At 35.8% G+C, this 13,101-nt stretch overlaps 1 protein-coding gene across 1 annotated transcript; it reads right to left on the bottom strand.

The window, feature by feature from the left end:
- Positions 1–6,898: 6,898 nt before the first annotated feature.
- On the bottom strand, positions 6,899–11,342 carry LOC142165297 (uncharacterized). The gene is made up of 5 exons (XM_075223879.1): positions 10,780–11,342; positions 9,955–10,690; positions 9,629–9,855; positions 8,094–8,843; positions 6,899–8,009 (listed from the first exon to the last, which is right to left on the bottom strand). Exons 1-5 carry the CDS (start codon positions 11,340–11,342, stop codon positions 6,899–6,901), a joined length of 3,387 nt encoding a protein of 1,128 aa, XP_075079980.1.
- Between the last annotated feature and the right edge of the window lie 1,759 nt (positions 11,343–13,101).

Raw genomic sequence — 13,101 nt, forward strand, 5'->3', positions numbered from 1 at the left:
TCCGAAGGAGCTCCTATAGCCCAAGCGCTATATCGTTGCGGCGTGCAACCATATATATATATATACCCAATCCATAAATATATAATCCTTATAACTAGGCCCTTGGCCTCTCTCTGTCATCAACCTCACAATTCTCTCAGTCATCAACGTCACAATCAGACCCTCGGCCTCTCTCAGTCATCAACCTCACAAGCCACTCGAGCTATCAGTAAACAGGGTGCTCAACCCAAAATATTATTTTTTATGCATCAAAAGGATAATAAATACTGAGTTATGAAATCAATAAAAATATAACATGACTGAGTACAGATCTTAAGTCAAAACAGTGAGGAAATAATAAGGAAAAGCCCCTAAGGGTCCAAACAACTTGACATTCAGCCCAAAACATAATAATATTTTCCAAAACACAAGTGTATCAAATAGTTTTCAGTCAAATACGTAACTTAAGAGTCACAATCCCAACGAGTGATGTTGCCCGTGGGGGCAGACCAAGTCACAATCCCAACGATGAACGCCCCCACGCTCGTCATCTAGTGTGTGTGTCACCTCAATATAGTGAAACGAAGTGAAATACATGGTTTCATACCCTCAGGACAATATTTACAATCATTACTTACCTCAAACCGGACGAACATCTACACCGCGATGCCCTTTCCGCTTAACTCGGCCTCAAATCACCCCGAATCTATCCAAAATCAGAATCATATCATCAATACATGCCAAAGGGACAAAGCCTACACGAAAATTATCAAATTAAACTCAAAATCCCGAAATTGGCCAAACCGTACCCCGGGGTCGACGTCTCAAAATTCGATAAAAATCACAACACTAGAATCCTTATCCTTCCATGAGTCTATACATACCAAGATCATCAAAATCGGACCTCAAATGGCCCCTCAAATTCCCAATTTAACTCTCCAATTTCAAGCCATAATTTTCCAATTCCTTCTCTAATTTTTCCACTAATTTGATGATTAAACAACAGAATAATTATCATAAAACAAGATATAAAGCCCAAGTAGCTTACCCTCCATGAAAACACTTGATTCCCTCTTGAAATCACAGCTTGGAGCTCCAAAATCGACCAAAAATGGTGGAAGAATGACCAAAATTCGGGAAGGAGCCTTATATACTTTCTGCTCAGGCATCTCGCACCTGCAATCCATTTCTCCGCATCTGCGACTTCCACTTAATCCACCAGAACCGCACCTGCAGTCACCCTACCGCACCTGCGGTACTACGGTTCTTGCTCTTCTCAGCCTTGACTGCACCTGCGATCCTTCCTTTGCTTCTGCGGTCTCGCACCTGTGGTCCCCACTCTGCAGGTGCGGTTATGACAGAACCAGCAGCTTCAGCTGCATTCCCAAATTTTCAAACTCTCCGATAACCATCCGAAATCATCCTGAGGCCCCCGGGATCTCAACCAAAAATACGAACAAATCACATATCACCATTCAAACTTATTCCAACCTTTGGAACATTCAAAACAACATCAAACATCAAATCACCCTCGGATTCAAGCCTAAGGATTTCCAAACTTCTGAATTCCGCAACTGATCCAAAAACCCATCAAACCTCATCCGAATGACTTGAAATTTTGCAAACACATCACAAATGACACAACAGACCTACTCCAATTTCCGGAGTTCCATTCCGACCTCGATATCAAGATTTCCACTGCCGACCGGAAAACGCCAAATTTTCAATTTCACCGATTTTCAAAATACATTCTGAACCCGCTCCTAAGTTCAAAATCACCCGATGAAGCTAACCAAATCGTAAAAATCCAAATACGATATCGAATACTGAGAAGTCAAGACTGGGTTAAACCTTTCAAATTTAAAGCTTCAAGCTGAGAATCATTCTTCATATCTATTTCGATTAACCTGAAAACCACAACCGACGATTTACGTAAGTCATAATACATCATACGGGGCTAGCCATGCCCGAGAACTGGCGAGCGAAGTGCAAGTGCTCAAAACAATCGGTCGGGTCGTTACACCAAGGCACTTCTTACATTCCCTCCATTTATTTCTTTTTTTTTTCTTCTTTTTTTTGGGCATTTTTCTAATTATAAATTATAAAATGTCAAAAAAGTCTACATATTTCATTTCTTTTCCACTTTCCATAGTTAAAGGCTTTAAAAAAATTACTTACTTAAATATTAGTTATTGTGGAGAAGTGAAAAGCATCAGGAACTTTCAATTGCTAATCGTGCCTCCCTTCTCCAACATTAAAGTGACGGTTATCTTGTAATGCTACTCTCCATATAATGAACATTAATTATAGGCATGAACTTATCACCTTTCACATTCCCAGGTCATTATCTTATATATGGTAAACACTAATCAAAGTTGTATTCTTTTATCCCTATATTATTCAGGACCCTAACCTCAATTATACAATTATCTGAATTTTCTTCACTTATATATTCGTACGTAGACGTTAGACTTATCGTCGATGCTATTGTTGTTCTGCCAACTTGGTGCGGAGCTACCGTATGAATTACGGGTTCGGATGAACACAGTAACTTTTCTTTAGACCTTGTATTTATATTAAAAATCCATTAAATATGTATAACTGTTTAATCGTGAACCCAGTAACTAAACAACATATGAGTTCGATGGCTAATTCAAAACCCATAAACTTTATATCCTAGCTCCTCCTCTACCACCAAGTTAGTGGTGGCTCAAGTCGAGATTCTCAAAGCAATCTTGATTAATTCCGTGTTATCGACTCAGGAGCTTACAGAAAAAGGCATCTGCCTTATTTGTTTGTTTGGAATTTTAGGAGCTATTTTGCCGAGACAGAATATGTAATTGAGATTTATTCTTTTGGCAGCTTATATTTTCTTTTGGTAAAAGTTATTGACGTTAAAAATAATCAGATCCTTTATACAAATATTTGTTAGTTCTTACCGTCCTCTAAATTTGTCCAATAGCACTAGCATCCTTCAGTGTTAGTTGGAGATTCTTCTAAAGAAGGAAGAACATACCTTATGATTCAGTTTATATAATGTCACCGTAAATATTTTTGACTATTCGGAGCCTAGAAACTTATTGATCTCAACCTTGCAATGTTAGTTAACTCCTTGAAACCTACTTCTATTGAAAGATATTGATGGGAGAAATATGTGTTTTGTTAGCTATTTTTGGTTGAGATAACATTTGTTGAACTTAAGTGATATCTTTAGCCAGTCTGTTTATTTGCTAAAGTTGATTTAATATCATAATCCCTGATTTTTAACCATGTTTAAAAAGCCAGTTATGATAGGTAACAATTAATATCATGTATCTTATACGGATTACCATGATGTTCCACATTTCCTTTTTAAGTAGTATTTGACTATATCCCTCTCATGCATAACTAGTGAATTGGTCCGCGCTTCACGCAGTTATAGTAAATTTATAAATGATGTTTTGAAAATTTAACTAATTGAGATAGAATAAATAAAAGTTATATTTAAAAGCATATGAATATTAATTCTGTAAGTTTATTATCACAAATATAATAATTTATCTTTGAAGACAGCTTGATCAACTCGCTGCGGTTGTAATCTCTTCAATTGCCTTTGTTAAGATGTCGTTGATACACTACTTAAATAAGTTTTAATATTTGAAGTTTATTTAACGTAAATTAAAAAGAACAGTCGAAAAGGTAAGCCACACTTTTGGAATGTCAACCAAATTGCTACTTTAATTTGGAGGTTGAGATATTTTAACCAAGCATATAGATCTATGCAGTAAGGACACATTGGTGAGAGAATTTGTTCTAAAACATTATATTGAGGAAACAAAGGTAATAAAATCCCCTAGCCTTCCTTCACTATTTAAATATTATTCATTATTAATATTTATTAGTAATTGTATTGAGAGAATTTGGGGCTTAACTGCATTCTCCTGCCAAATTCTCTTCCTTATCATGAAATAATGTTCATAATAATAATTCACTAATGTAATACTTTTATACTTGGATTTTGATACTTTTAAATACAACAAATTTTAACGTAATTTTCCTGCATTTTGTCCCGTTTAAATGTTATTCCTAACTAATATTTTGACAGTTGTAACAGTAATAACTATATGTGATGAATTTACAGAGTATTGAGCTTTAATGATAAGGGGGAAAAAATTAAAATGAGAAAAAAGATACATATGTTTTCTAGTCTAAAGATGTGCCATATAATTGATCTCTTCAAATACCAAAATTATACGGGAAGATAGATAAAAATTAATTATTATATTTAAAGATTATTGGGCTTTAATGAAAAGAAAAAACAACTAAAAAGTTTTCCATAGTGATAATATATTTTTATATCCAGAAGGTATCACACCATCTCTTCTTCATGACTCTTCTCCTTGATATAACATTGCTATAAAATTTATCGAGGAAAGAAAGGAAATAGACAAAAAAAGAAGAGTGAAAAAGGTACTAAAAACAAAAACAACCAAGTGTTGGGTGCAGATTTCTTGAACTTCAAGAAAGTATTCAAATAAATAAATTCAAACAAATCTGTGCATTCATATCTAAATTAGATTTTCGATCTCAATGGCATTATACAACATAGCCATATAATATTTTACAACAGATTAATCAGGAATTGCCCCATTAGTAATTTTTGAAGAAAACTCAATATGGGGATTTCAGTCATGACTTATTGGCAAGTTAGTGTGAAATTACTTATTCGAATTTACTGACTTTGCATTGTAGTTCTCCGATAACCCTCTCAATATAGGATCCTACGAATCAGTCTTTGATATTTGATGTTCTTTTTCATTGCCGTAGATTTAATAATGGCCAATGATTTTTCTGTGTCATGGCCCTAGTATATCAACATTGAAACTTCTTCTAATTCTTAATAAATAAAACCACAAATTGATTAAGAATATAACGTTCACATAAAAATGTTCAATGAATATGAGAGACACTAATTTTACTACATGAAAACCTAAAGTTACCCAAAACAAAAAGTGAAACAAAAAACGTATGTAGTATTCCTTTCTTTTTCAATGTTTATTATTCATTTTTTACGTTTTTTCTTTTTCTTTTTGTTTCTTCTTTATTTTTTCCCCTTTCAGTGTACTTGTCTCCCCCCGTGGCGGACCCAAGATTTATTCTTTTTTTCATCATGCAGAATTTATTCTCTACTCCAAAATAAATTCCACAAACTTACTCCTGTCCCTCAATAACTCCTCATACAATTTAAATATTTACACTCTTTATTAATAATAAAAGTGTAGAAGAAAGAACTAACATTTAGCATTTAGCACCATCCTCACGCTGTCACGCAACTTCACATATATCTTCAGAGGTGATCATGAGTGCTTCTGATCTTCATTCATTAAGTTCCTTGGAAAAATGAGATTCAGTCCACACATGTAGTATTCTTTTTTTCATTGATATAAAAGTTTGTAAAATTCATTAATTATGATAATCAAAATTTTGCTCACTGTAAAAATCATTTAGGAAGTGATATACATCTTCAAAAAGCTATAGTGATGAAAAAATTCGTTACCTGAGGCTGTTAAGCTCCTTTTGCAATGATCAATCGGGAACTATTATATCCGTGCAAAAAAATTGTTCATTCAATTATCTTGACATCTTGTGCTTCCATGGCTAACATTTATACCCTTTTAATCGATATTGATTAATATTTACTGCTTTTCATTACTTTTCTCTATTATAATTATCCATTCCGTTTTAACTTTTCATTAACGTTACAAATTCAGATTCCTACAATTAGTGTAGTTTAAAGATCATAATAAAGTAGGTAACGTATAAACTATAAAGCTGAATGCATTATTGGGCTTATTTACTAAATTAAAAATAAAAGAAAAAGGCAAAAAATTGAGAAAAAAGATAAATAAAAATCCTAGCCTAAGAGATATGCCACGTCACTTTTCTATTCCCAGCTTTATAGATATATATAGATTGTTGCCTTGTAAGTATTTCTTGTCACGTGACATTAAATGACTGTTTAGCATGTGAATAAATCTCATAATCACATGTAATAGTGAGGTTAAAAAATAAAAAAAAATTAGAAGGTCCGAATATTTAACGCATTATGTTTTGCAGACTTGCATGGATTTTGATGATGAGAAACAATAGAGCTTTTATATTGAGGAGTCAAAATTGATGAAATATCCGATTGATTTGTTTGTTGTGGCCCCATTAAGGCTTACTATATAAAAACTCTCATTATGCTATACCTTGGTGAATTTTGATAATAATAATAAGATGTTCAAGTGGGGTGAAATCATGTACTATCATTTTGTATGTACAATGGACCATTTCATCACTGACATATAAAACTTTAAACTTCATTATTTGATTAAAAGATTTAATAATTGTGGTATTCGGGCCAACTTGCACACATCTTGACTAGCTCCACACGATATGTCATGGCAACATGTCAAAAATTGTTGCAATAGATAGCAGAACCGTTGCAATAGATCTATTTGAACGGTCCAGGGTCCGTCACAGCAGATCACATGCCAATAGGCTACTGCAATGGTTACAATGGTTACCGTTGAGCATATCTATTGCAACGGTCGCTATAAACTTATTTGTTGCAACAATTATCTTAGCAAATGGAATGGTCCCCAACTGTTGCAATATCCTTTTTTGCAACATTGTTGATAACATTCAGAATTCCAGCTAATTTTGATGAAATATTTGACACAAACCCTAGGTTCAAAGAGAACATCGATGACCTGTGGAGAGAGAAAAATGATATTATTGATTAATTGACAAATCTGTCTAAAGTAAAGAAATAGACCTCTTTATATATTTACAGTAAAGAAAGAATTAAATGAATAATTAAACTAAGTCTAATGGGTCAAGAAGGCTGCAATTAGGCCTGGTCACACTTATTGCGCCTGCTGAACTTTGTAGTGGGCTAAGACAAATCAGGAACTCTAGTAGCCCCTCTCAAACTGGAAGGGGAGCTCATTCCAAGCTTGGAAATGAAGCCCTGTTGTTGAACACCTAGCAAAGACTTGGTAAAAACATCAACAATCTGAGAAGAAGTTGAAGTAGGATGTAAACTGATAAGCCCAGACTTTAAAGCATCCCTAACAAAATGGCAATCAACCTCTATGTGCTTAGTCCGTTCATGGAAGACAGGATTCTTGGCAATATGAATAGACGACTGACTATCACAATAAACCTCAACAGGAACCAAATTGGCAAGACCAAACTCATTCAATAGGCGAACAACCCAAACAACCTCAGCAACCAGTAGTCGAATGACTCTATATTTTGCTTCAGCAGAAGAAAGAGCAAGAGTTAGTTGCTTTTTAGACTTCCATGAAATGGGAAAGCCACCAAGAAACAAAATAAAACCACTAACTGACCGCTTGGAATCAACACAACCGGCCCAGTCAGAGTCACAATAGCCTTTGAGACCAAAATCAGGAGAATGAGAGAGAGAAATACCCAACGTTGGAGTGTCAGACAAGTACCTGAGAACATGATACGCATCGACCAAGTGGGGCAATCTAGGGGCAGACATGAACTGACTTAGGTGTTGCACCGTATAAGAAATGTCTGGCCTAGTGTGTTGCAAGAAATTTAATTTACCCACGAGCTGCCTATACAATAAAGGATTAGACAACAAATTCCCAACCTCATAGGACAACTTAATATGAGGATCAAGGGGAGACACCAAAAGGGTAACATCTGAACAATGGAACTCTAATAGGAGATCCTGGAGAAACTTGTGCTGGTTGATCAAGAAACCAGAGGACTGCTTGACAACCTCAAGCCCAAGAAAATAATGTATCTCACCAAGATCTTTGATCTTGAATTGGGCATCCAAAAATCTTTTGAGAGAATCTATCTCAGAGAGACTGTCCTTAGACACAAGAATATCATCAACATAAACAACCACCACAGTCAAGCAACCATCATAAAGCTTAGTAAACAAAGAGTAATCATTTAAACTAGGCTGGAATCCCTTAGATTGAAGAGCAGCGGACAGCTTAGCATACCATTGCCTAGAAGCTTGTCTAAGGCCATAAAGAGACTTATGAAGTTTACAAGCTAGAGTAGAATTATCAGTGGATTGGACAGACAAACCAGGATGTATCTACATGTACACCTCTTCATCCAAATCACCATGCAAAAAGGCATTATTCACATCCAATTGATAAACAACCCAATTTCTTTTAATAGCCTTAGTCAACAAACATCTAACTATAGTCAACTTGACCACCGGAGAAAAAGTCTCGGTGAAATCCACTCCTTCTTGTTGATTATCACCCTTAATGACTAGTCTAGCTTTGTATCTTTCAATAGAACCATCTACTTTTTGTTTTATCTTATACACCCATTTACAAGGAATAACTTTCTTCCCCGAAGGAAGAGGCACAATAGACCAAGTATTGTTTGCCTCCAAAGCTTGAAATTCCTGCATCATAGCCTCTTGCCAAGCAGGATTTGAAGCAGCCTGATGATAAAATTGAGGCTCAAGCTGGAAACTCTCAGAGGAAGAAGAAGGAATAGCCTTGGAATCAGAAACATAGGTGCATACATAATCACTTAGATAGCCAGGAGTTTGAGTTGTTCTACCAGATCTTCTGAGAGGTGGAGCAGAAGTAGTAGGGTTGTGAGGAGGAATAAAGGAGGGAACAGAACTACTAGGAGCATAAGAGGGAGTAGAAGATGGAGGAGAAGGGACAGAAAATGAGGAAGTAGTAGGTGAGGAGGGAGCTGGAGGAGGGAATAAGTGAGTAGAAGAGGAGTTAGAGTAAGGAAATATATGTTCATGAAACACTACATCTCTTGAATGAAAAATAGCAGAAGTGGACAAGTTCGGCAATTTATAAGCTTTTTTGCCAGTACTATAACCAATAAAAATAGCGAAAATTGTCCTAGACTTGAATTTGTCCCTATAGGGCTTAGGCACAACAACAAAACATAAACAACCAAAAGTCTTTTAAGTATGTGAAGGATGGAGAATGTCCATGCAGAAGTTCAAAAGGTGATTTATGTTGAAGTAAAAGAGAGGGGAACCTATTGATGAGATACGTTGCTGTTAAAACACACTCACCCCAATACTTGACAGGCAATTTAGATTGAAAAAGGAGTGCCCTAGCAGGTCCCAGAAGATGTTTGTGCTTCCTCTCTACCACACCATTCTATTGAGGTGTGTGTGGACAAGAAGTTTGATGGATAATGCCTTGAGCAGAAAAAAAAAAAAAGAAATAGCTTCAGAACTACTATCCAACTCAAATGCATTGTCTGATCTTACAGTTTTAACAGGGGAACCAAACTGAGTATGAACCATATGAATGAAAGATTTCAAAACAGTGAAGGCATTAGCCTTAGAAGACAAAAGGTGAGACCATGTAGCCCGGTAAAGTCATCCACAATAGTCAAAAAATATCTAAATTCATTGTAAGTTTGAGTGTGATAGGGACCCCATAAATATACATGTATCAATTGAAAAGGACAAGTAGAATGAATGGAACTTTCAGAAAAAGGAAGTCTTTGCTGCCTAGCCATAGGACAAATAGGGCAAGGGAAAGTTTGGTTTTGAGGTAATTTACCAGAAAGACATGGAATATATTTCATTTTATTGAAAGGAACATGGCCTAATCTCAAATGCCACATATGGTCAACAGACAAAGTAGAAACAGTAGAAATATTAAATCCAGGTAAAACAATATCAGAAGGAGCAGACACAGAAGAACAAGAAGTAAAACTGCTCTTATTCAAATTATTTACATTGGCAGTTATGGTATTTACAGAGAAAAGACTAGAAAAATCAGAATCACAGAAAGCATTAGATTGCGGAATGTATAGCCCCTTCTGAAGTTTACCAAGAACCAGAGGCTTCTTCAGAAAAAGGCCCTGCAACAAATCACAAAGAACAGGAATAAAGAAAGCATTACACTTAAGATGAAGCAGCAATTGATGCAAAGAAATCAGATTATAGTGAAAGGAAGGAACCAGTAACACATGAGGAAGAGAAATAGTGGGAGACAGAAAAAGTGATCCTGTACAAGTAACCTTAACCTTGTACCCATTTGGGAGAGTTACAAGGTAAGGCAAAGGTAAAAGTGTGATATCAGTAAGTAAAGATTTGTGAGGTGTCATATGATTAGTAGCACCAGAGTCAATAATCCACAAACTATCATCTACTTTAGAAAAATTGCAAGCATGAGATATACAATTACTAAAATCAACACTACTGATCAAACCTGCAAAATTGGCAGAGGCAGCACTAAGGTCCTGAGAAGTAGAGGACTGCTTGGAAAGTTGAAGCAGAGAAACCAGCTGGTCATATTGCTCTTTTGACAAAATATTGCCTTCAATATCGAGTGGAACAGCCTTAGGCCCTTCAGTAACATGATGGTGATTGTCAGGCACACCTGCTCGAGATGGATCCGAGACATGAGCATAAGTTGTTGTTCTTTTGTACTTAGAGCTAGAACCAGGGGGATATCCATGCAATTTATAACATTTGTCAATCGAATGCCCAGGCTTCTTACAATATCTGCACACCATATTAGAATTCTCTTTTCTAGAAGCATCAAAGTTCACCTTATTAGAAGCATCAAAATTTACCCTAGAAGTATATGGTTTTTGAACCCCGGTGGAGAAGGAGGCTAAGTCAGTACTGAAACTTGGAGTAACAGGTTGAACCTCTATCTGGATCTCATCCTCAATTAACATAGCATAAACACTGTCAATGTCAGGCAGCGGCTTCATGAGTAAGATATTCCTTCGAACACCGGAATAAGCCTCATTCAAAACCATAAGGAATTGATGCACCTTTTTTCATCCTCCAACTTCTGAAATGCCTCCTTACATCCACAGGTACATTCTGGGTACGAGATGGAATAGGCCAGTTCATCCCAAAGCTTCTTGATGCGATTAAAATAAGAAGCAATGTTTGAAGAACCTTGGGAGATGGAAGCAAGGTCTTTTCTGATCTGAAAGAGCTTAGTACCATTCGGTCTTCCATAACGTTGTTCAATTTCCTTCCATAGTTTTTGTGCAGACTCGGTGTACATAACACTTTCCCTAATTTCTGTCTCTAAACTATTTAGTATCCAAGCAGTCACCATATTATTACATCGACACCATGATTCAAACAAAGGAGAGTTTTCATTTGGTTCAGCAACCGTCCCATTAATAATCCCTAATTTATTTTCGCAAGATAAGCCTATCAACATACTCCTCCTCCAACCTCCATAACCCGTTCCATTAAAGGATTCGGTCACCAATATTGTGCCAGGAGAATCAGAAGGGTACACATATAAGGGATGAGACGGTTCGACAATAGAAGATGTGCTGGAAGATCTGACAGTAGGAGAAACCCCAACAGATCCCATATGTCAATTATACTAAAGCACAAAATCAGATTATGATTATCGCACAAACAATCAGAAAACAATTTTACCGAGACCAAATCACCCACACCAAACACAATCGAGCAAAATTGGTGAAATTCCAACGATAACAAACACAAGTGCATGGAAGCAATAGCGGAAGATGAGAATGAAGAGAAATTACCTAACTTTGACAATAACTTTGGAAAAGGAAGACCGCAACAACAGAATAGTCAAAAAAATCGCTGAAATACTCGCCTGAATGCCAAAAAATGGCCACCAAAAAATCAAACAAAAAATGACGAATCACCCAACAAGGGTAACACCAGACGAACGGGAATGATCGGAGCTAGTCAATTCCTTGCTCTGATACCATGATAACATTCACAATTTCAGCTAATTTTGATGAAATATCTGACACTAACCCTAGGTTCAAAGAGAACATCGATGAATGATATTATTGATTAATTGAGAAATCTGTCTAAAAGTAAAGAAATAGATCTTTTTATATATTTACAATAAAGAAAGAATTGAATGAATAATTAAACTAAGTCTAATGGGTCAAGAAGGCTGCAATTGGTCCTGGTCACACTTATTGGGCCTGCTGAATTTTATAGTGGGCTGAGACAAATCAAGAACTCCAACAATTGTTGAGGCAATGGCAACGCTTTTTGATTGTGCAACACTTATTAGTAGCTATTTCCACGATACATTTTGCTACTGCAACAATAATTTTAGCTATTGTAACAATGTAGTGGAAAATATAATATCACAACTATGTTTACATTTTCTCTAGTATGATTGTTGATCTTGCTCAACGTTTCCTCAACTTTTTGACCTTCGACAACTCTATTTGTGTTGGCAAGAGTTTAAGTTTCATGTGTAAGCGTATTTGATCTTTTAACGGTGCACATACCTCATCTCATAATTTTTGTGTACCTCAATTAAATAAAAAGTTGCTCTCTTTTTATCAATTTGTGCGTGGCCAATCAACGTCCAATTTGCTTTTATCATTGGGTTGCATCGTTAAAGATTTTAGTCATGGTTATGCATTAGAAAAATAAACAGACAATCCATGATATTTGGATTAATAGATAGAGGTCTACAGAAATGAGCTTTGCTCATCAAATTTTAAAAAGTGAAAAAAAGGAGCAAATTCAGCTCATAAAAATTCTTTTTTCCTTTGTTCTTTTTGGCTATTAAACTTACAAGTTTGTGTATTTAATTAGAGTTGTGTGTTCATCACAAAATCCAAAATTCTTCACAGCTAATTAGGCATATGCATCTCATTTTAACTTAGAGCTGGTTTTGGTTCTCCATTATGGTTCCAACATTCCGACTCCCGGACACATTTCCGACAACCCAACTTCTAGCCGTATTTCTCTAGGAAAGTACAATGCCTTACAACCAAATTTTGAAGTTTTTTCCGGATAAGTTAACTGACAAATTTGGAAAGGCCGAAAATATCACCCCACGGTTTTTCGCTTTGAGAAATTCGTATAAGAGAAAGACGAGAATTTAGGACCTGCTATATAAGAAGCCAGTGAAACCCATCCCTAGCCATACACTGGCTGCAAAAACTACTAGCACCTTGTCTTGGTTAGTTTTAGTGGCTAGCATACATTCAGTTATTTTATCAAATATCAGGTTAATGTATTTGTTCTTTTTTTCTTTTCAAATATCTATTTTCATGGTGTTGTACGGACAGAAAGTACTATGGTATAGTATCTATGCTGAAATTGTGAAATCCCGAAAAAATTCA

Source organism: Nicotiana tabacum, chromosome 10 (genome assembly GCF_000715075.1).
Source record: "Nicotiana tabacum cultivar K326 chromosome 10, ASM71507v2, whole genome shotgun sequence".
Lineage (NCBI taxonomy): Eukaryota > Viridiplantae > Streptophyta > Magnoliopsida > Solanales > Solanaceae > Nicotiana > Nicotiana tabacum.